At 34.2% G+C, this 25211-nt stretch overlaps 1 protein-coding gene across 1 annotated transcript in view; it reads left to right on the top strand.

The window, feature by feature from the left end:
• The window catches only part of DSG3 (desmoglein 3), a 50120-nt gene that overhangs the window by 5002 nt on the left and 19907 nt on the right, over nucleotides 1–25211 (top strand). The window contains exons 2-9 of the mRNA XM_074208705.1: nucleotides 10719–10754; nucleotides 11182–11313; nucleotides 12625–12780; nucleotides 12972–13116; nucleotides 18396–18562; nucleotides 20644–20772; nucleotides 21374–21559; nucleotides 24216–24487. Of these exons, the coding sequence (XP_074064806.1) occupies nucleotides 10719–10754; nucleotides 11182–11313; nucleotides 12625–12780; nucleotides 12972–13116; nucleotides 18396–18562; nucleotides 20644–20772; nucleotides 21374–21559; nucleotides 24216–24487 (1223 nt within the window). The remainder of the gene's footprint in view (nucleotides 1–10718; nucleotides 10755–11181; nucleotides 11314–12624; nucleotides 12781–12971; nucleotides 13117–18395; nucleotides 18563–20643; nucleotides 20773–21373; nucleotides 21560–24215; nucleotides 24488–25211) is intronic.

Genomic DNA, 25211 nt, shown 5'->3' with positions numbered 1-25211 from the left:
AATGAATGGGAAAGACTTTGAGTTTCTCAGAAGTAAGAAGGGCATATTACTAAAATCCATTAAAAGAAAAATAAATTTTCAGGTGCTAAAGAAGAGTCACCATGAGAAATCCACTAGAAAGTTAAATTCATTAATATAAAATATCACATTTTTAAAATTCAAAATATAGATTGAGAGATAGCATAATACAGCAAATAGAGGGCTGACAGAGTCCAGAAGTCTTGTAGTCACATTCCATCACTGATATATTCTAGCTATGTGACATTCAGGCAAGTGACTTAATCTCTCAGTGCCACCAAGTGAGTTGTTCACCTGAATCAGGGGAGGAAGAATCCATTCAGGAAGTTCCCAATGGTAGCAGAGGAAAGGAATCAAAAACTATTCATTAAAAAATGATCAGGGCAGCTAGGTGCCACAGTGAATAGAGCAATGGCCCTGGAGTCAGGAGGACCTGAATTCAAATGCAGCCTCAGACACTTAATAATTACCTTATGTGACCTTGGGCAAGTCACTTAAGCCTGGCCTTGCCAGAAACAAAAGAAAAGAAAAAAGAAAAAAGAAATGATCAAAATGCACAGAGTAAGAACTTGCACAATGCTTGTTTAATCAAGTACATCTGAGTTAAGAGTTGATGAGATCAACAAAAACTTCCTTTGGAGATAATTAAAAAAAAAGAAAAAGAAAGTTAACGAGAGAAGATAAAAATACTGACCATGAGGGGAAAAGATTTGTTCAAAAATTTTGTGGATATATGAGTTAAACAAATACAGCTTCAGAGGTCAAAACTAGAACTGAAGCTAAAAATTACAAGGATGTAAAATTCTGTCAAATTTAAGAAAGAACTTTTAACAATTAGGTTGTACTGAAATGCCATGGTCCCTCTAAAAAAATCCTTTATCAATGAAGGTGTTTAAGCAAAGTCTAGAAGACCATTTGTCAGATACACTGTAAAGAGAATTGTTTCATTGGGTGGGAAGTTTGATTCCCTTCCAGTTCCAAGATTCTATGATTTTTCCAGTGTGTAAAGGACTTATTGAATACCTTCTATGCAAAGTAGTTTGAAACATAAAAAAATGTAAGTTGCCCCTAAGAAAAAAATGTCTAGTTAGGAAGACAAGATCTGCACTTTAAAAAAATAAATAAATAAATGAAAGGGAGCAAATACTAAACTGTGTAGCCCAAAGGAAAAAAAAAGGCAAAAAAGCAAGAGTTTCAGCAGGAGATCAAAGAGAAAAGAGATCAATACAGATTTGTGTGATTCAAGCTGGAGTTCACAGGCCTTGCCCTGGTACTGCTTTGGTGCCCATTTTATGATCTTAAGCAAGTCATTCCTCTTTCGGGCCCAGTTTCTCCATCAAGAGGAGATTATATCTGCTTTACCTACCTCAAAGGGAGACATTCAAAGAAAATGAGATTAGCATTTACAAAAGATGTTTTCAAAAGCATAAGATGGGGGTAGCTAGAGCACCAGCCCTGGAGTCAGGAGTACCTGTGTGACCTTGGGCAAGCCACTTAACCCCATTGCCTCGCAAAAAAAAAATTATCATGAATATTGCCCTTATTAAAATGAATAGAAATAATGATTATGATTATAAAATAGTTATCTCATTTTGAATATTGAGTTATTTGACAAGAAATTAAGTCTAAGATGATCCCAGTTTTCTCCAAAAAATAAAGATTGTTTTTAACAGACAATTGTGAAGTTAACAATAGTGAAATAGCAGTAAAAATGAAAGGTGTTAAGTCAACATCGGTGTGGAAATTTGTTAAAATCTGATATTGTGTTAAATTTTAAGTCCTATTCAACTTTCTTTTCTTTGCAAGGCAAATGGGGTTAAGTGGCTTGCCCAAGACCACACAGTTAGGCAATTATTAAATGTCTGAGGCCAGATTTGAACTCAGGTACTCCTGACTACAGGGCCAGTACACTACCCACTGTACTACCTAGCCACCCAACATTGCAACTTTCAACTCTGCAGTTAGGCATCTCCAAAAATTTTAGATCCCACACCTTAGGATTAAAAAAACTTTTAAACATGAATCCTCAATTTGTGTTGGTTTATAAATTATATGTATATTGCTATTCTAATGATTGTGTAGTTTGTCAAACTTATACAATGCATAGAAATTTAGAAAGATAAAGATGAAATGGTTGATCCCTGAGTGAATGAGGAGCCACTGGATTTTATTGAGTTCAGGAAGTGATATCATTAGTAAAGAATATCATTTTTGTAGGTATATAGGATATACATTGGAAAGGGGAAAGACCTGAGACAGGGAAACTAATTAGGGGTCTGTTGCAATCGTTCAAATGAGATATGATGAGGTACTAAAATGAACTGGTAGCTATATGAATAGAGAGAAAGATGAGGTCCTGAAATGTGTTGGTAGCTATGTGAATAGAGAGAAAGAAAAGATTCTGCACAATATTGTAGGGGTAGAAGTGGTTAGATTTGACTATTGATTAGATATGTTTGGATCTGGGTGACTAAAAGAATAGTGTTGTCTTCTTGAGGTAGGTAAAGCAGATATACTCTCCTCTTGATGAAGAAACTGGGCCCTAAAGAGGAATGACTTACTTAAAATGGGCACCAAAGCAGTACCAGGAGATGTTAGGGGGATGAAAACCACAAAGAGAAATTTTTCCTGCCATCTCTAGAGCAAATTTATGGGTCAAGTAGTTCATAACAACTCTGTGGAAACCACTCACAGTCTGCACAGTCCTGAAAAACTAGATTAAGAGGATAAAATAAGGTCATGTTTAAGGGGATGATACAATTGTACCATCCAACACATGTATAAATGCACACATTCAAAAACAAACATTTAAGGGCAAAATAATCCATATATTTAGGAAATGCTTATATTGTATAGAGAGTATGCTTTGAAATTGAAAAAAAACATGAATTTTTAGGGAATTTAAATTTCTTTTCTTTTACTTACAAGATTAGATTAAATTCTATGTAGATTAAATTCAGAATTTCAAGCACAAGGAGAAGACCACTGAATTTGAAATTAGAAAGAAGGCTCCTCTTCAAAGTCGTATTTGGCCATTTGTAACCTGTGCAATCTTGGCCAAATCACTTTATATTTCTAGAACTCAATGAAAATTTCTGTAAAGTGAAGCAGATGATTTCTAAGGTCTTTCTTGTTTTAAATCTGATTTAATGTTTTCAATATTTTGATAAAATGGCTTCTAATAAAGACATGAGATAACATCTTCCTCCACTCCTTTGCAAAGGTGTGGGGAGAAAAGATCCTAGTCATGTGGAACTTTGCATATATTTCCATCACATTTTTTGATGTTTAAATCAGTTTTACTATTTTTTTCTTTTTTTCCTCTTTTAAAAAGAATTCATTGCTATAAAAACGTGGTTGTCACAGAGAAGGGAGAGAACGAGGGTTAAAGTAGGAAATTTTATAAAAATGTAAAAACAAAATATATCAAAATTCTGCTTTTAAAAATTCCAAAAGCAAATCTCTCTAGGCTTAAAAATCTGGGAAAGACACATAGATATGTAGAATTCTAAAGCTAAACCTTATCAAAGGTTTATAAAAGATCTCAAAATTCAGAGGTCTCCAAAGTGAAACTATGATCTCCTGGTCTTATCCCAAGATTGAATCCCAATTACAGAGAAGGAGAATGGGCTGCAATCTCATTTACCCCTAGAAAGAAGATCTTGAAACTTGTCCCCATTACAATCATATCTCAATTGATCCTCCTAATGTTCCCAAATCTACTATCTCTCAACTATAAAAACTTACAAGCTTTGTCCATTCTGAGTTAGATGAAGGTCCCTCAAGACAGTTATAATCTAATCACAACCCAGATAACCACAATAGCAGCTTCCCAGGTGCCCCTGGAAAAATTCTATAAAGTGCCTCTTTCTCCATGACCCAAAGTCTGTTCATTTCTCAGGTATCACTTGGGGAAGGGCTTGGACCCCAGGGCAGTGACTGGGAAAATGTTCTACTCCTCATTTTTCCTTCTGTTTTGGGTGAGACTGAATGAATCATGCTAGATGATCAGTGACAGATAAGTTGGTGACAGTTCCTTTTTACCAAACTTTTCCTTCTTTCTACCTTTCTTGACTCAGTTGAGGAAACTACTTTCCTTCCTGGTTCATAGATTCTTAAGCAGATATAAAATGGTTGTTTTCATTTTCCCAGATCTTATGTGTTCCTTTCTATCTATTCAAACAACCCTCATCACCTAGTCCAGGCTCTCATCACCTCTCAATAGAACTACTAATACCTTCCTAATTGGTTTCCTTGCCTAGTCTCTCCCTTCTCTAATCCTTTATCTATTTACCTGCCACATCTCCTAAATTTCAAGTCAGAATATGTCACTTCCTGCTCAATATCTCCAGAGGCTCTCTATTAATTTTAGGATAAATATTATTTCATGTTTAACTCATCTCTTTTCACTTCTGCTTCTTATTCAAGATTTATACAAAATTATGAGTGCAGTTATACTTACATTTATACATATAATCCATACACATGCATGAATATATACACAAATATGTATACATAGATTTGCTTAGCAATTTTTTACTGACAGACTGATCAAAAATACTGTCATTTTATAGATGAGTAAATTGAGACCCAGATAAGTTAAATATGGCTAATAAATAGTAGAGCCAGTATCCAAATATGGACCCAACCCATAATTATCCTTTACCTTAAAGAGTTTTTAATTCTAACCCCCTCATTAAGAGATAAGGAAACTGAACTACAAAGAAGTCAAGTGACTCAGAGTTTGCCTATATCTAAATAAGATGGGTTAATGCTAACGTTAACACTGTATCCCAGGTTTGGCTTCAAATGTCCTAGGTTTATAATCATAGAATTATAGGGTTCAGAACTAGAAGAGTATTTGGAAAATTCATATGGTTCAGTCTCTTAATTATGTAGCCAAAGAAACTGAGGTCCCAGAATATGGCTAGTCACAAAGTAAGTGACAGAAACGATTTTTCAAGAGAGGAAGGGAGGAAGGGAAAAAGAAAAAAGAAAAGAAAGTAGGAAGGGAGAAAGGGCTCTAATTTCCATGCTGAGAGTTTAAGGGGGAAAAAAAAATTATAACAACACAAAAAAGACAAAACTCTCCTGATTTAGACCAAAATATAGTAAGATTGAATTAGTTCTAATAGTTTCTATTTTTGTGAACATGTGTAGGCACTACCTTTTTTAATCATGGGACCCATGAAAACTACCCCAGGTTAAAGGTATGATTTAGGTAAGCAACCATCTACTGAAAACCATATCTTTTTTATGAGATCAACTAAAGAACACATTATATCAAAACAAAGGACATTTAAATAGCATGACAAAATAAATGAGAAGGAAAATTCTGCTCAACTGTATACATAGCCTATACTATTCCACAGATTATTCTGTCATGAAAAGAGAGAAAATACACACTAGTACCATAGAGAGTGAGCACAGATGATAAGGGCACCTACATGGAGGTGGTACAATCATTCATCAAGTTTTTATTGTCAGACACTGGGTTAGAAGCTGTGTATGTAAAGACAAAAAGGAAATGGTGCCTGCCCTAAAAAAAAAAAAAACTTACATTCTATTAAGAGAAAATAAATTAATACAGTTAAATAAATATAAAATATAGTCTTGTTGTTGTTGTTCAGCTGTGTTTGACTACTCATGACTCCATTTGGAGTAGTGTTGGCAAAGATGCTGAAGTGGTTTGCCATTTCCTTCTCCAGCTCATTTTATAAATGAGGACACTGAGGCAAATATGTCTACATTATGGATGAGGTAGAAAGTACTATTGGGACAGGTCTGAGTGACACCGGCAGGGACAGTCAGATATTTGCCAGAGGAAACCACTGCTGTTGAGCTAGGAGCTCCAGTTGGAATTCAGGAGGAATTCAGAATGAAAATGAGCCATAATGCTCCATCTACCTGCTTCCCTCATTTTCTGGAGCAACCTCACTCAAACTGCTTAGAGCTTGGTTTGAATCCGAGTTTCATTGATGTGAATTTTTGTTATTGAACAAATCTTGGTGTAATAATGGTGAAAACAAACAGGAAAATGCCTTTACATATGCTGGCATGATCATTTTAGCTCTTGGCCCTTCTTTCTAGTCATAATCAGAGATTCACTACAGATGCTTCTAGACATTAAAACCTAGAATGATCCCATTTGTAACCATTCTTGGTGATTTGAACAACTTTCTTTTAAATATGAATTTCTATTTAACATCCTTTTAATGGAAAAAGTCCTTAGGATTCCAGGGCGACTATCCTTTATTCTTGGTTCTGATCTGGAGCATGCTTGCCATTTAGTCTCTTAAGAGTTAGACTTACCAGAGGTGGGCTAGGTGGTACAGTGGATACAGCACTGGCCCTGGAGTCAGGAGTGCCTGAGTTCAAATCTGGCCTCAGACACTTAATAATTACCTAGCTGTGTGGCCTTGGGCAAGCCACTTGATCCCATTGCCTTGCTAAAATCTAAAAAAAAAAAAACAAAATAAATAAATAAAGAGTTAGACCTATCTCAACCTTAGAGGAAACACAGGAGTCTGATCCAAGAGACTTTTCTTATTAAATCAGAGGGTTTGAAGGTGAATCAAATAACCCCTGATCTCATGATTGCAAAGTCTCCCATCAATTACAAACCCATCAAATGACACATTTCATTTTCCATATTTTGTCTTCCCTTTTGACATCTAATTAGAATATAGAAATTTCCATTTTTGGAGATTTGTGCCTCTTTTTTTTGAAAGAATTGAAAAACCACCTACAGCCACGAAGGATTTAAAGTGATCTCAATAAGAATTGGCTTTTGTATATACCTGTAGGAAAAAAAAAAATTGATCCTCTATGTAGTATCAGTATGAGCATGTCTCATAGTTTGTAGATCATGACTCTTCTAATAAAAAGAATTGTATTACCCTGGGCTTTTTGCCCAAGGACTTAATAGGAGGCGATTGCAAGGTGATTGCTTAATAAATGACAACAGAGGTGAGACACAGACATGGCCAGACCTGTTATAACCACATTTCCTAGTTTTTATTCACAATAACTTGAACAAGTGTCCTTCAAATATGAGTTTCAGCTTAAAGTCTTTGTCATGATTAAGACTTGCCTTAAAATTCCTTGGAATGGTGTTCTTTGTTTCTTGATTCTCTCCTGAGCTATGCCTGGCTAACAAGCTTTCAAGAGTAATTGTATAGCAAAAAAAAAAAAAAAAATCTCTATTGTTCCAGAGTAATCAGACTTTGAACCAGATTGAAAAATCTAAAATTTTACTCTTCCTTGGCCTTCTTTCCTCCCCAATGCCCCTTGTGGAGCTATTTCATAGTTCTATTAATAAAATTTCCTCAATATTTTAAACTTTTTCTCTTTTTTAGCTCAAGTGGTCATTTAACTAATGAATACCAACTGAGTACCAATTAAAACACTTAGAGCTCATTTAAGCCCTGTGGTAGACACAGAATCATAAAGAGCCTAGAACTTGGACTTGAAGATAGCAGGCTCTAGCTGAGAAGGCTAGATTCATATATCCAAATTAATGGCAAACAATATAAAATTACTGTGTTAGTGTTAAAGGACATTGGGCAGACTAGAAATGTTGGTAGGAGTTCAGTGAAGCAGATCAGTGATGACTATAATACCAGGTTAAGATTTTTGTAAGAGTTAAAACTTGCCCATGAGTTGGGGAATGGCTAAACAAGTTATAGTACATGAATACTATGGAATTTTATTGTTCTATAAGAAACCATAAATGGTTGGATTCTAGAGACATGGAATGACTTTCAGAATCTGATACTGAGTGAAGGGAATAGAACCAAGAGAACAATGTCCACATCAAGAACAGCATTGTGAGATGAACAACCTTGATGGAAGTAGGTCCTCTGAGCAGTGATATGGGTATTTGCTCCACTAATGCACTTTTCATGAGAGCAAGGGATCATATTAGACCAGCTACTGATAATGTTATCCCCATCCAGAGAAGAAAAGTAAAATAAATCAAAACCCTTCAGAATGTGATGAACATTTTATAAAAGTTATCTCTTATGCATCACTTTCCCTTAATCCTAATTTCTTATACCAAAAATGACTAATCTGTAAACATGTTTATCAAAAATATATAAACACAATGTTACTCTGACTGTTTGCAGCTGAGGGGAGCAGGGTGGGAAGGGAGGGTGGAAAGAAGTTTTGTAACTCAAAAATAGACATATGCATATGGATGAATGTTGAAAAATTTTCAGAACATGTATTTGGAAAAATAAAATATCAATTAAAAAGATTAAGACTTAAGCTGGTCTTTGAAATCCAGGGTAGATTTTTAATGGGAAGAAAAGCAGAACGAGAGAAAGGAGATGAAAGACAACATGGGGACAAATATGAGAAGGGTGCATTCAAGGACAAAGGAACCAGTAGTTCTTTGATTGATTGCTCTCTAGATTTTTTTCCCTTTTTAAAAAAATTATAAATTTCAAGGACTTAAGTCTTTCAAATGTATTTTGTTCGTTTTAATAAAATCTGTAAGGAAAATTCTTGGTTTATTGTGAGTAAGCATAAACCTACCTCTTTCAATACTAAGTAGTAGAATCCTGGGCACATAATTTAACCCCTCTGTGCCTCAGTTTCCTCTTCTATAAAATGATGGGGTGGGACTTGGTGTTTCTAGGGGCCCTTTTATATATATTATTCTGTGATATGGGTACTTGCTCCACCAATGAACTTTTCATTCTATATCTACTCACTCATCCTGAGTAACCTGTTTTGTTCATGCCTCATCTTCTACAAATCCTCCAAGAGAATCTACTCAAACAGACTGGAAGCCTCTTTAGGTCTTTTATTTAATTTTTTTTCATTTAATCAATTTTAATGTAGTTATTGGGCTACCACTCAATGCATGACTGGTTCATCTCCCTTTTTAAAATTTATCATTATTTAATTAACTTAATCTAACATTAATAGCATGGCATAGTAGAAAGAGGATCTGAATTTAAAGCAACTTCTACTACCTCTGTGACCTTGAGTAAATCAGATAATCTTTCTGGGCTTCAGTTTCCTCATCCAAAAGATGAGAGAGTTTGATTGAATAATCTCCTAGATCCCTTTCAGTTCTAAAATAGTCCTCTCTTTTATTCCATTTCTTGAGGTCATTCTTCATAAGGTAGAAGCCTGTTATTTTGTATCATGTGTTTTTCAATTGCTTTGGGGTCACCCATAATTATTATTCTTCAGAGATTATATGGCTTCATTATTTAAAGCCATACAGTATAATCAGAAGAATTTATGGGAAGGAGAAAGAATAAGAGTTATATTGCTCTTATTATGCCAGATACTATTTCAAGAGTTTACAGATATTATCTCCTTTTATCATATTAGTATTTTTAAAAGGTATGTTATTGCAAGGAGGACTGAAAGCATTTCACATTTTACCAAATACAACTGCCTTCTTGCAATGCCATTCTTCGTTTAGCTTATTGTCCATCTTTAACTGCCTAGGATTTGTGCATGTATAGGCAGACTAGTTCAATAAATTGCTCATCTAGCTGCATTTGATAATAATTGTAAATAAAGCCAGCAGCTATATTGTGTTGTAACATTTACAAATATCTCATTTTATCCCCACAATCCTGGAATGTGTTATCCATTTTATAGATGAAGAAACTGGACTAAGTGACTTGCCCAGAATCACTAAGCTGAGTATCTGAGGCAGGATTCAGTCTTAGGTCTTCCTGGCTCCATGTATAATGCTCTATGTACTGCATCAATTGGCTGCTTACCTGTCTCATAATCTGGGCAGTGGAAATTCATCATCCAATTGTTTTAATACTTTTGTTTGAATAGTATGGCTAACAGATTAACCAACACATTATCATCTATATTTTGTGGATTTGAAAGGATATAATCCCTTTTATCTTTCTCCCTAACTAACCACATTCTCCTCACCTATCAATATCCAAAAAAAATCTCTCTGTACCCTGAATGTCATTAATTTTCAATGAGAAATGATAAGCTTAATCTTCAAACTTGCCTCTTACTATGAAGTGAGGGGGACTTTTTGGCATTTACTTTAATGAAGCATAATCACACCATCTCTTGGCTTCAATAGCTTCAACCCCATTTTTATTTAGGAGACAAGAAATTTTGAGAGTTCCAAAAACAGATTGCTAGGCATGCTTTTGCAAAGTAAATTAGATTATTTCTTCATTGTAAAATTATTTTTGTCAGAGTACAGAACCAAAAGAACTTGTTCTTGAGGACATGTCTCATTTTCTGACAGTAACTTCTCATCAAGTCTTGCTCATCAAAAACCATGCCCTGTGAAGTAGAAACCTGAACTTCTAGATCTGTAAAGACATCACAGTATCATGAATAGTGACACTGGATTCAAGCTCTGCTCTTAGCACTTACTGACTGTGTGAACATGAACAAATGGATTAACCTCTCAGTGCTCCCAAGAAATTACTACTCTAAGGCTACAATTTACAAACAAAATGATGACCTATGATAGTGGAGGGAATTTCCTAATCAGAAGTTCCTTATATTGATGAAATCACAGGAGTAGAACTAAAACCCTCCAAAACTCCCTATGTGTTTTTGTATATATATATGTGATATAGGTATGAAAACATAAAAATATATATAAAAACATACAGAATCATAATAGTGATTATAATTTTCTTCTTCTAGAACCCAACTTTGTTGTAATTTTCTCTCAATGCTTACAGGTGGTGGTGGAGGTCATCAGTAAATCCTGGATAGAGGTAAAGTATGAATAAATGATTTGGAATACAATACAGACAAAAAACAGAGGAAAAACAAAAATACAGTTACATTAAAATTGAAAAGTTTATGCATGAAAATTTTATTTAGATTTTCTAAATTTCTAAACAGACCAGATTTCTTAGTGTATCTATTCATAATTCATCAAATCAGTCTTTCTTTTAATCATCATCTTCCTAAATAGATGTTAAGCAACAACTGTATATCAGAACTCTTGGATATTTTGAGGCATACAAAAAAGTAAGATAGCCTTTAATCTCAAGAACCTTACAACCTTGTCAAAAATATTTAAGTATTCCATAATACTGGTCTTAGAGCTCAAGGACTTTACAGATTTCTCCAAACTAATATAAGGATTGTATATGTTAGAATAGAACCTTTTTATTTCCTTTTGGATTATTTAATAAGGTAAAAGAACAAAGTGAAGAAGATGGCACAGCTCTGGAGAAGCCTCTCAGAAGGTATAAACGTGAATGGATTAAATTAGCAAAAGCTTGTCGAGAAAATGAAGACAATTCAAAGAAGAATCCAATTGCTACTGTAAGTTTACATGAAATAGAAGTATAAGTACCAAAAAGATTGGATTTATATGAAAAAATAGGAAATAGGATATATGTTGATCACTTAAAATAACAAAAAAAAAATGTGTTTATTGAGTACTTCCTAAATGTACAGTCCTGGTATGGTATGGAAGGGAGAACAACAAAAGAAATAAAAAGGATCCCTTATTTTTGTCATCATGATTCAACTGGGGAATGAAGACATAGCCAAGAAACTGCTAGGGAAGACTGCAAGACTAAATCTGGTTCAATGCCAAAATTAATATTTTGAACAATAATTCTTACAAAGTTTTGGGGAATGGAAGAATCGATATAAGCTGGTGTGGTCAGTAAAGATCAATGGGAAATGCAATACTTGAATTGAACCTTGAAGAATGTGTAGAATTTTATTAAGTAGAGATGAATTTCTGAGGGAGTATGCATGAGCAAAGATTAGTTGGAATTCAAAATGAGTAAGGCACATGAGGGACATAGGAAAGAGACTAGTCTGGTTAGAATAGAAAGGTTGTGTTGGGAAGGAGTAAAAGAAGGAGGTAAATGAGTAGGACAGACTCAGATCGTAGAGAGCATCAAATGCCAAAATAAGAGGAATTTCATAGTCTGACCAAATCTTGTCATCACATTAGCTACAATCAAATAGGAATTAATAAATTTTTGGTTGCACTATATTACTATATTTAACAAGACTATATTTGACTTCAGTAGTCAGTTAATAGAATTCCTTTATTTTATGGATGAAGAAATTGAGGCAGTCCAAAGGCAGAACCTGAATCCAGCTCCTTGGATTCTAAAATCAATACTTTTTACATGGTTTCCTTTCTCTTCTTCACACTTAATCCCTTAGCCCTACAACCAGAGGCATTATAAAATGCTTTTAAATAACTGAAAGATCGAAATTCATCCTTGAACATATTTTAAAATCTCTCTACCCTGTCTTTAATATGTACACATAACAAAATACCCACACTCCTCACTATACCCAAACTGTAACCCAAAAAGGCTTCCCTAAAAAGTTAAGATATTATATATGAAAAACAAATGATCCCTTCTTGTCATCTCTAACAGTTTACATGTGAAGTTCTTTAAGTTTCTCAGCATCTCTCAATGAAGGAAGAATTAGGTGGAGACAATAAGTAAGGATAGAGGAATTGTCCCCAAATGGCGAAGTGAATGATCAGTCAGAGTCCACAATGAGAACTGTTTGGAGAGGGGTTGTGAAGAGGAGAGGAAAAGGTATTTATAAGTTTTTTTGAACTGTAATCCCCATCATTTTTCATATGTTTTGGTGCAGATTACTTCAGATTTTCATCATACCTATAAAGTTACATATCTCATCTCTGGAAAGGGAATTGATCAGTACCCTTTTGGTGTCTTTGTTATTAACCCCAATACTGGAGAAATTAACATAACAAGAATAGTTGATCGAGAGGAAACTCCAAAGTTCTTGGTAAGTGATGCACCAATGACATTCTGAATTTACCTTTCTATACTGATTGATGGTGCCACTATTCTTTTTGACAATTTAGAACAAAGTGCTTGAATTTATAAAGTACAATGACTCAATCTATAGAGTACTAGCCAATTTTGAGTCATGGGCATTTCCTCTGATTGTGAATGCCATTTTGATTTTTCTTCTAGATCACCTGCCGGGCTATAGATGAAAGGGGAAGAGATATAGAGAAGCCTTTTCTGCTTACAGTTAACATTTTAGATGTCAATGACAATGCTCCAGTATTCGCAAAAAGCATATTTGAAGGTGAAATTGAAGAAAACAGTGCTGCAAGTAAGTCTTCCACAGGATCCATCATTCTAGAGTTCTTTCCCAAAGTAGGCATCACTGTGGTGAGTTGGATGAATAAAAAAAACTACAAATCTAATTTCTCAGAATAATCCATTGAAAGTAGTAAGGAGGAATCTTTCTCATTTTACAAAGAAGGAGAATCAGTTGAAATAAAGTTTATCCACATTCACAGAGCAAAATGGTAATTAGACTGCAGTAATAGCTCACCATCCCTTAATTTCAAAGTTATACCTCTGATGTATGAGTATCACTCCCTTTGTATTAATAATATCACTGCATGTCATACACTGTAAATATATATATATGTGTATATGTGTTTATATAGTTTTATATGATACCAATGCTCTATTCACTGAACCAACTAACTGCCCTTGTATATCTAGCAGCCCATGTTGTAGCCCATATATTTATGTTTGTGTACATATATACAGAATATCAGATATGTACACATACATGCATATGTGTTCTAAAGTATATTTACATATGTTATATATAGACATATAAGTCATGTTACATGTTTCTATGGGAGAAATAGTATTAATACATGCATATATCCATTCACTGTATATACATATATACCTGAGTAGTTAGATAGCATAATGGATAGAGCCCTGGGCCTGAATCAGGAAGACCTGATTGAAACAAGTGAATATATAGGAGTCAGACACATAAATACTACATGTACCTGTCTGAGGGGTAGAAGGCTCCTTTGCAAGTTCTGCTCATGAAAAATCTATGCTCTTTGAAACTGACTTTTGAATTTCTAGATATGAAGAAGTCACATAATTTGGGAGCTAAAGAACCTACCTAGGAAACAGGGACATACAGGTTTAATTATTGTTTCTGGCACACCCATGAGCAAGTGACTTTCAGTGACCTAGGCAACTCTCTAATACTCTTAAGTTGCAAAAAAATTGCCAGTCTGAACTAGTGGAGGCAATTTCCACACTAAGAGTTCCATATGTAAAGGATTTCTGTCTTGATACATCTAATTTTTGGAGCATTCTCTTTCTTAAAATTATCTTGCATTTATTTATCTATGTACCTATTGAATCAAATCAAATCATCAAGTATTTATTAAGTGACTTCTTTATTAAGTGACTGCAGGCAAGTGACACTTATCCAGTTCTCAGAATAACACTAAAATTATGTTCCCAGAAACTCTAAACTTAATACAAACACAACAAAGTCAATGTTAGTCATAAATAGAGGCCATTTTCCCAAAGAAGGAACAAGGAAAGTTATATACTTTTAGAGCTAGGTGATATTTTAGTATTTATCTAGTCCAATTCCCTCATTTTGCAGATAAGGAAATTGAGACTTGTCAAGGTTAAATGATTTGGTTAAAGTCACACAGGTAGGATGGCTAGGTGGCATAGTGGATAAAGCATCGGCCCTGGAGTCAGGAGTACCTGGGTTCAAATCCGGTCTCAGACACTTAATAATTACCTAGCTGTGTGGCCTTGGGCAAGCCACTTAACCCTTTTTGCCTTGCAAAAAAAAAAAAAAAAAAACTAAAAAAAAAAGTCACACAGGTATGCCTGGTTTAGGCAATTAGCTGTTGGGGTTGTTAATAATTACCATTTTTAAAACAATATAACTTTATGTTTACAGATAGTTAAACCTGGTTATGTCCAAGTAAGGCAGAGGTTGAACATTAATCTAAAGAGTCAGAAAGCAGAAAAACAAAGAACATATCTGAGAATAATCCCCTTTGTCCCTTGCATCCTGAAGCTTCTAGGCAGAATTTAAAAGTATAATCTTCCTTTTTTACTAAATTGTGCAAGACCTAATTGGCATGAGTGGGTTGAAGCACAATTTACATATCTGGGATACATGTTTTCCAAGGCAAGGAAGAGAATTAAGGCTTGATGGTTAAATGGAGTAATTAAAGGCTTTGACTTTTAACAAAGCCTACAGCTAAATTCAAGACTATTTAAAGGTTGTGTCACATAGAATGAAAAGCTATAATCACAGAAGGTTTTGAAGACAATTATTAGCTTGGTCTGTGTTATATGAAGAGAACAAGAAATTATGGTAGTAAATAAAAATGGAGTAGATTATAGGATGAGTAAAATACATTCCCTCTAGGAAGCAAAGGCATCACCTAGAAATCCTTTTTTTCCTAATTCAATTTGATGTTAAAAATCTGTTTTAGGAAGTTGCAACTGGGAAAAAATGACTGTTGGACAAATTAACCCTCTTGAAGTCACCCCTAGCAACTATATTATCTCCCTCTAAATATGCTAGGTTGCTTGTTGAATGAATTGGACCAGAAGTCAAAAAGTTAAAAAGATAGTGAATTCTGCACTTAAACTTATGTATTAGGCATTATAGAAAGAGATAGACGGACATACAAATACAAGAAAACAAGATATGCCCTGACCTTAGGGAGTTTACATTCTAATGGAAGGAGACAACACATAAAGGAGGAATATATGTAGCACAATGGTATGGAGATGGAGTTGATTGGAAGGTAACAAGGATGTAGAGGTCTGGGCCCTGGCATGATAACACAAAAATTTGCCTATCAAAGTTTGAATTGGGGAAAAATGGAGGGAGGGGGGAAAGGGTGGTATCCAAAGTTCCTATAAGAGAGAGGTAAGGATAATGACCCTATAGTCATTGAAGGCATGTATGAAGACAACTGGGAAGTAGAAAGGATGCCTGGACAGCAGTTAAGATAAGCCAAAGGAGAAAAAAATTGCTTGGCTATTCCAAGGGCCAGCCCCGTTATTCATATCCTCTGCCATCTCCTTTGAGCTTCTCTAGCATTTCTTGTATCTGCCACTCATTGAGGACTAAATCATATAGACCTATTTTAATATTGATGTTGAATGACTTCCTCCCCTCCCCATCTCCCCAGGCTTAAGTTCCCCAAGGGCAAAAAGGCATATTCCTTTTGTATTTGCCACCTCCACTATATTTCTCTTATCCACTTGGTACAATAATATGGTGTCTTACACTGCCACCACCCATATAAATTCATCCAAAAATTCACTTATAGCATCCAATTGAATTCATTGAATGTGGAGCATAGTTTGAGTGTGGACTAAAATTACTCCAGTTCCTATTTTCAATAAAAGTGAATTCAAACTATTCCTATCCCCGAAATAGAAATTTGACAAAGATTAGGACAGGTTCACTTGAAGATGCATAGATATAAGAGTATATTTACAATCACCATTCATCAAAAATAACCATAAGACTACATCTTTATGTAGCCCTCATCTCAATTCATTAAACTTTTATTTAGAGTTCTGGGCACTGTGCTAAGAGTTGGGAATGTTCATGATTTATAAAAGACATGAAATAACTGGGATGTATGATAACAAAAAGATACATGCAAAAATGAGGCACAATGAACTACAGGAAGTCTGAAAAGAAAAGGTCATTGTTTACTGGTGAATTGAATGTTTCATGGAAGGAGGATGGGCATTTGAAGCAAAATTTAAGGAAAAGGGAGCAGCATGGAGTAGAGTTACCACCCTTGGAGTAAGTTAGATTTGAATTCAAGTTCCAAATAGAATGGGCAACTCTCTAAGACTGTAAGTAGCAGGTATAATAATAGTTATTCTGGAAAAGCATAAACTGATCACCTTAAACCCTATACCACAAAAGACGCTGAAAGTTGCAATTCTTCCCAGTTAAGGAAGAATCAGAATGTGGAATTTTTTTTCAATTCATTGAAGAGTTTTAGAAATCTCTCTAGAGAAGAACAGAAAGAAAAGGGTTTTGAGTGAGACAGAAACAGAAATAAAGAACTGAAAAATGAGAGACAATCTAAAGAGAAGGTATAGGGACTTCAAACACTGGCCCACCACTGAAATGTTGACTTTAAAAATTACTTATCTTATCTAAGAGCTCCATGGGATATGATGTCTTCTCAATCAATTCAATGCACTTTATTTGAAATATCATTTCATTTCTTACAATTGTTTTTTCATTCAATCCAAATGGATTTTTGGACTTTTCTGCCTAATTTAATGATTTAAGAGATGGTCTCACCTTATAAAGGTATCGGTATCTTGTTAATTAAGTGAGATGAGAAGTGATAGACTGATTCAATCAACCCCTACTTTTATACAAAGAAGGTACCACTCTACATTGGTCAAGGAAGTTTCCTTACATAAACCAATGAAATAACATACCATTCCTATCCCTTTGTAGGTAGAATGTGTTATTATGAAATTACAAAAATATACTTTTAGTAGGAAAAAAAGATCAATTCAAGTCTTTCTCAAGAGTTATTTCAATTAAATCTTCCTGATAGTATGATTAACAAAATCCTTCTTTTGTCATTCTTTGAAGTTATTTTTATTGCTTGAATCATCAAATTTAGAGACATCTCCACCCCAAATAAGGATTATTTGTACCTGACCTGTGGCAGAGCCTTCTGAGCTCATGTTGGTCTGATCAGTAACAGTCAGACACACTGTAACTTAACTCCAACATAGTAATACCATTTCGATCTTCTGAGAATGAAAGACAACACCACTGCTTAAATCAGTCAAGTAATTACTCAAAGCTTTTCTTATTTTCCTTTTTAAAAATTATTTTTACTTTTAACTAGCAAATTTTTCTTTTCATCATCCAAATAATACTTCAACTTAGACAAAATCCTCGTGTATTCAAAGTCACAATAGTATTAAGACATGGTGGACATAAAATTGTGCTTCTTGAACAAAGCAAACTAGTCTTCAAGATTCTTGTGTGCAAAAGTCATTCCTAGAGACCTAGCAAGTGAGCATGGAAGTATATTAATTATTTGGGCAGAGAGAGGTTAGATGACTTGCCCAGGGTCACCCGTCAAGTATGTGTCAGAGGCAGGACTCACACTCAGATCCGACTTCCAGATCAATACTTTATCACTACATCAGACTATGTATATCCTTATTTATAAATATTCATTCAAGCCAGATCATCTGACTCTCAAAATCTCAGAGATGAAAGAAACCAGTCCTGAACAAAAATCTCCTTTATGCCATCCCCAAAAGCTACTCATCTAGTCTCTATTTGGAGATTTCTAAATCTTCCCCATGTTGCTTTTTCAGATATCTAGATCCATGCCTCTAATCAATTTTAAAATTTGACTTAGTTAGCTCATGAGTATATTACTATATCACAAACAATATAATAAAAACAAAAAGCATTTCAAAAAGTAAATTAGGAACAGAATGAAGAAAACTTGTATGATTTTTTTTGTGTGAATATAACATAACTTTAAAAGCATTCATTTTATTTAATTTCTCCTTTCCTAGATACACTGGTGATGGTATTAAATGCAACAGATGCTGATGATCCTGCTCTTTTAAATTCTAAAATTGCCTTCAAAATAGTCTCTCAAGAGCCTGCAGGACAACCCATGTTCCTCCTAAATAGACTCACTGGAGAAGTACATACAATGACTAGTACTCTGGATAGAGAGGTAAAATGGAAACATTTTTGGATATTTCTTTGCTAAAAGATTTCTCTTGACAAAGCCAGAATAGGGAATTAATTCCTCAGGTCATCAAAAAAAAAGAGGAAAGAAAAAGTTAGAACAAACTCCAATTAGTTAACTTGGGTGTGATTTTGTTGTATAAAATACAGCCCTCCTAAGGGAAGACAACAAATCACCTACATGCTGTGGAAATTGAAATATGTGAGTGGAGTAAAGAATAGACATCAGAGAGGAAGTATTGGACTGAGAACAAGTCCTCAGATTACTAAAAGAAAAGAAATATCTTTGAACCAAATGATTTTATTTTGGAATCCACTTCAAACCTTCCCCAGAATTTCAAGTTGCAATTCCCCAGTCTTTTCCATCTGCTACTCACTGCTATTTTCTTATCCTTTGCCTAACTTCTCTAACTTCTTTCAATTTCTCTCTTGCCTTTTTCTCTAGTAATCAACTTTCTTATCATTCTCCTTTTTCCTCTTGAATTACCTAGTTTTTTTCTCTGCAATGACTGGAAAAAGGAGAGAAGCAGAGAATCATTATACATAAAGTGGAAAATGATTTTCCTCTCTTCCCTCTTGTGGATACCCATCTCTACTCAAAGAATATATTGTCATGAATTGCCTAATACACTGTGATCTACAAGGCCCACAGCAGAGCAAAACTGCCTAGATCCCACCAATGGAGTATCCCATAATTCAAAACCAATACTCCTCAGGCTGCAAGTGGCCACAATCAGTTACCTTCCAAATATAATGTGGTGAAAGCAACTTCTACTGGACCTTTCCTGATGACTGTCAATATTCATACTCCAAATATTAAATATAGCTTAATATTCATTTCTTTCTAGACCTAACTATTCAACATCCTAATCAATAAGAAACATAAAATAATTTTCAATGCCATTCTTACTGGTTCTGTAATTTCACTGAGAATTCCCTCTATGAGTCTAGTTTGGTGGGGTCTCTGGAATTTATAGTCTCAGATTTGTCAGGGATTCTGAGAGGTTAAGTCATTTGTTTGTGGTTTCACAGCCAATATGTATCAGTAGCTGGTCTAGAACCTAGCTCTTCCAGACTTTAAGATCAGCTTGCTGTTCACTTTTCCAAAGTACTTTAGTTCAATCCTCATGTTCTTCCTTAAATGTGGTTCATATAAATCCTGAGTGCAACTTATTTTTAGTGATATTTTTCAATGTTTGGCAATATAATTCATCTTTTTCAAAGAGTTTATGATTTAATCTAGGTATTCAAAACAAGATTTTTTTTTTATTGGTGGAACTGTGAACTTATCCAACCTTTCTGGAGAGCAATTTGGAATTATACCCAAAGGGAAACAAAAATGTGCATACCCTTTGATCCAGCAATACAACTACTTAGGTCTATATCCTGGAGAGATTATGAAAAAGGGTAAAAATATCGCCTGTACAAAAATATTCATAGCATCCCTATTTGTGATAGCAAAGAACTGGAAATTAAGTGAATGTCCTTCAATGGGAGAATGGCTTAACAAACTGTCATATATGTATTTCATGGAACATTATTGTTCTATTAGAAACCAGGAGGGATGGGAATTCATGGAAGCAGGGAAGGATTTGCATGAACTGATGCTGAGCGAGATGAACAGGACCAGAAAAACATTGTACACCCTAACATCAGCATGAGAGTGATGATCAACCTTAATGGACTTGCTTGTTCCATCAGTGCAACAATCAGGGATAATTTGGGGCTATCTGCAATGGAGAATGCCATCTGTATCCAGAGAAAGAACTGTGGAGTTTGAGCAAAGACCAAAGAATATTACCATTAATTTTAAAAAACTGTTATCTCATTATGTAATTTTGCTATCTCTTATACTTCCTTTTTCTTCCTTAAGGATATGATTTCTCTCTCATCACATTCAACTTAGATCAATGTATACCAAGGAAGCAATGTAAAGACTAACAGACTGCCTTCTATGGGGGGTGGGAGGAGGGAAGCAAAAATAGGGGAAAAATGTAAAACTCAAGATGTTTTAAAATTTGAAAAAATTATTTTCTTTCTTCTACCTTTTTCTTTTATTAAACTTAGATAAGTCACAAGTATATTCTGACTGTAAGTGGTACAGATCGTGATGGAGCTGGAATGTCAACTAAATGTGTGTGTCAAATTATGATTAAAGATATCAATGATAATTTTCCAATTTTTAAAGAATCACAGGTATGTTTTTACTTTTTGACCTATTTTAAATAAATTGATTGATTTGAATGCATTCCTACAAAGTTAGATGTTTTCAATAGTGACTAGCAATGAAAGATAATATTCACAGAGAGCCAAGCCAGAAGTCAGGAAGATTCATCTTCCTAAATTCAAACCTGATCTTAAAGATGTACTAGATGTGTGAGACCTGGACAAAGCCCTTCATCTTGTTTGCCTCTGCTCCTTATCTGTAAAATAACTGAAGAAGAAATTGGCCAAAAAAAGAATTTGCCCAAAATTTGCCCCAAAAAACCAAATTGGATCACAAAGAGTTTGATATGACTAAAAAGACCAAACCACAAAAGTAATACAGTATTTCACATTTAATGAATGTATATGAATTGAAATGAATCAGTTGACACTATTTTAATGATAGGTATATGTTGAATGGAATGGGAATGCCAGCCTTCTCTAGGGGAGCATTCCCATTGGTCCCTATACTTTTCTCATGGTGTGCAGCCTTAATGTATCCTTTGTAAGGAGAATATCTCCACTTAGAAGAAAAAAATAGTCATTTTAGAAATTTAGAAATTTAGCCCTAATTCTGCACCTCCCTTATCAGTATTCGGTACAGATTGAGGAAAATTCTCTTACTTCTGAATTGACTCGGTTTCAAGTAACAGATCTGGATGAAGAATTCACAGATAATTGGTATGCAGAATATTTCTTTACCTCTGGAAATGAAGGGAATTGGTTTGCAATAGAAACTGATGCAAAAACCAATGAAGGAATCCTGAAAGTGGTTAAGGTATGTTGCTTTGTTTTATATATAAGGGAACAGATGAGGAGTGATTTTATTGGTATAGGGAGTTTCCAATGAGAGAACTTCAAATTATACTTAAGATAGTTGCTTGAGGACACTGAGAAGTTAAATTATTTGTTAGAGATAGATTTTAAACCTATTTTCCATCTTATGAAAAAATACTAAAATTAGGGGGCAGCTAGGTGGTGCAGTGGATCAAACACTGGTCTTCGAATCAGGAGTACCTGAGTTCAAATCCAGCCTCAGATACTTAATAACTACCTAGCTGTGTGGCCTTGGGCAAGCCACTTAACCCCATTGCCTTGCAAAAACTAAAAGAAAAATACTAAAATTAGATATAATTATATATATGTATATATATATATATACATATATATATATATAAAGCTGTAACCTTACTAGTATTCAATTAATAGTCTTGACTGAAACTACCACATTTCCCTCAACAAATTCAAGGGAATATAATTTTTTAAGAATTTGTATATGTTACTATATTCATATATATATATTTACATTATCATAAGAATTTAAAATAAAATTAATATATCAACAGCCTCTCAGAAAAGATGGGTCAAATTTTGGATTATGAGAAAGGATAAGAAGGCAATTTTTCTTCAAATTTCCTTCTTAATGTGTTCTAGTTATATGAAATAGCTAGGGCTAAATAAAAACAGAATAAAGACTATCCCTGGAAGGCAGAAATGCATTAATTTAAATTCCTGGGGGAAAACAATTGATAATACTAGTGGAAAGATGCAGAGAAAGGAGACAGAATATCAAGTATGCTAAAGAATAACAAATAAGCAAGTATGTTCAGATGTCAGAGTTAATGAAGGTAAGTAATGTATAAGAAAACTGGAAAGCTAGACAGGAACCAGTTGTACAAAGTTTTAATGACAAATAGGAATTTTTAGTTATTCCAGAGGCAATAGAAAGCTATTGAAATTTGGGGAGCAGTGGGGTGATATGATCAAACCTGTATTTGAGGAAAATTACCTTGTAGTTGTATAGGAAAAAAGATTAAAGAGAAAGAAAACCAGTCAAAAAGAAAAATTTAAAGCCTACTCTAATAATTCAAACAAGAGGCATTCAGATAATGAGGTCCTGAATTAATTTAGTGCTTTTGTCAGTAAAGAAGAAGGTTGAAGATAGTAGGGACAGTCTTAAGGGGCTGAATGTGTATAAAGAATTGGCTGTGTCAACAAGGTGGAAAACATCAATGACCAAGAGAAAGGGGTAACCTCAACAGATGAGAAAGCTCAACAGAGGAAAAGATTTGGAAATAACAATAATAAGCTATGTTTTGTACAGTTTGGGTTCATTTAGTTTTCATTCAAACATTTAGTTTGACTTACCGCCCATCAACCTTCTTGACATATCAATTCTAGTCTGTCCCACTCTTACCCAATATGCCCCTTTTGATTATGGCATCACTTTCCATCTTGGTAATATAACCACTTAATAACTCTGTGACTAGGGGTAAGTCACTTCATTTTTATTACCTTTAGTTTCCTTATTTGTAAAATGGAGATGATAAAACTTGCATTTTCAGCTTCATAGTATTCATAGAATATTGGAGCTAGAAGTGACCTAAGAGAGATAATCTAACCCAACTGCCTCATTTTATATATAGGCAAAAACTGGACTGACTTGGGAGCGTCTAGGTGGCGTAGTACATAAGAGCACCGGCTTTGGAGTCAGGAGTACCTGGGTTCAAATCCAACCTCAGACACTTAATAATTACCTAGCCATGTGGCCTTGGGCAAGCCACTTAACCCCATTGCCTTGAAAAATCAAAAAAAAAAAAAAAGAATTGGACTGACTTGACTAAGATTGCATAACTAGGAAGTGACAAAACTAGGCATCAATCCATGTTTTCTCACTTCAAGTTTAGTTTTCTTTGAGAGGGTATCTTGTTAACCTTAAAGTGTTACATAAATATGAATTATTCTTACTGTTTGCATTTGTACATAAATATGAGCAAAAATAAGATATAATAAGATATAAATAAGATATAATGAGAACTCTTTGGATTTATAAGGCTAGACAGCCTTTCCAAAGTCAATCAAATTCCTATGTTTCTAGGTCATATGATAATGTTTTCAAGAGTGGTAGATGGTCTGTCCTTCTGCTACTGAATAAATACCCAGTTGTTCTATAGGATCATCTCATGTTCATCACATCTAAGAAATTCTGAAATTCATGATAGAGGAATTACATAGATAGCCAGTGAAGAATCTGTGACCATGGGGAGGTTACTTGGATAGCCTACAAAGACACTCATTCTCTAAGCATTATATATTAGACCTGGGTTTGAGGAATTTAGGAACCATTTGCTCCCCCTCTCTGAATTATTGCTTCATTCAGGTTGATATCAGAAGACATGAATTTCCCAGCATATGACCAAAAAGCATTCTGATTTCCTTATGCTGCACTGCCCAGTGGAAATAGCATATGACATGGCATATAGATCTGGTTTCAAGGCATGCCTCCTAACACTTAATTTTGTGACCGCAGACAAATCTGTTCGTATATTTAAGTTCCTGCATTTGAAAAAATTGGAATAAAAATACATAAAAATTTAAAAGTTTTCTTTCTTAAAGAATTAGATCTCATTAATTCTTTTTTTTTAACATTTCAGGCTCTAGATTATGAACAATTTCAAACAATGCATCTTGTTATGACTGTTAAAAACAAGGCTCCATTTCACCAGTCAGTTAGATCTCAGTATAAAATTCAAACAATTCCCCTGAGAGTTAAGGTTATAAATGTAAAAGAGGGGATTGCATTCCGCCCTACTTCAAAGACTTTTACAGTACAGAAAGGCATAAGTTATAGAAAATTGATCAATTATGTTCTTGGAACATATACAGCCATTGATGAAGATACTGGTAAATCTGCATCATTTGTCAGGTAAGACTAACTTTCATGTTAATGTTTGTTATTCCTTTAAACCATCTCATTTAGACAACATCATAAATGTCAAGGTTTTTTTTTGCATTTTGGATCTTTCAAAAATGTGGTAAATGGAAATATATATTCATATAACCCGATATACTATCACATCTTACAACTTCATAATTAGTAGGAAATGATATCATTTTCTTCTAACAAGTATAGAAGTTGTCTGAAGTTCTTCCTCATAAAGTATTTGATAAAATTAGAAATATCATAAACGAAAACATAGGATAGTGTTTACCCAATTATCTGATTAAATAAAAATACTAATTAATAAAGTTTCAATTGTATTTTAAAGTACTGATAAATGGAAAAAATAAATAATCATTGTTAACTTGGAAAATACATCTAAAGGGGTGGCGTAGTGGTGTAGTGGATAGAGCACCAACCCTGGAGTCAAGAGAACCTGAGTTCAAATCTGACCTCAGATACTTAATAACTACCTAGCTGTGTGGCTTTGGGCAAGTCACTTAACCCCATGGCCTTGCAAAAAATCTAAGAAAAAAGAAAATTCATCCAAATAATTTAGTCTTAATGATAATTTGATACATATTAATTCATATTCAAAATATATATCTAAAAATTTTAATTTTTTAATAAATTCTAAATTGAATATTTGTGATTAGGCATCTTCCAGGAAAGGAATATGAGATCACAGGATCACAGCTCTTCTGTAACT

The sequence above is a fragment of the Macrotis lagotis genome, chromosome X (assembly GCF_037893015.1).
Source record: "Macrotis lagotis isolate mMagLag1 chromosome X, bilby.v1.9.chrom.fasta, whole genome shotgun sequence".
Lineage (NCBI taxonomy): Eukaryota > Metazoa > Chordata > Mammalia > Peramelemorphia > Peramelidae > Macrotis > Macrotis lagotis.
Note: the sequence above shows the minus strand (reverse complement) of the source record. Positions and strands in the feature narration are given on the sequence as shown.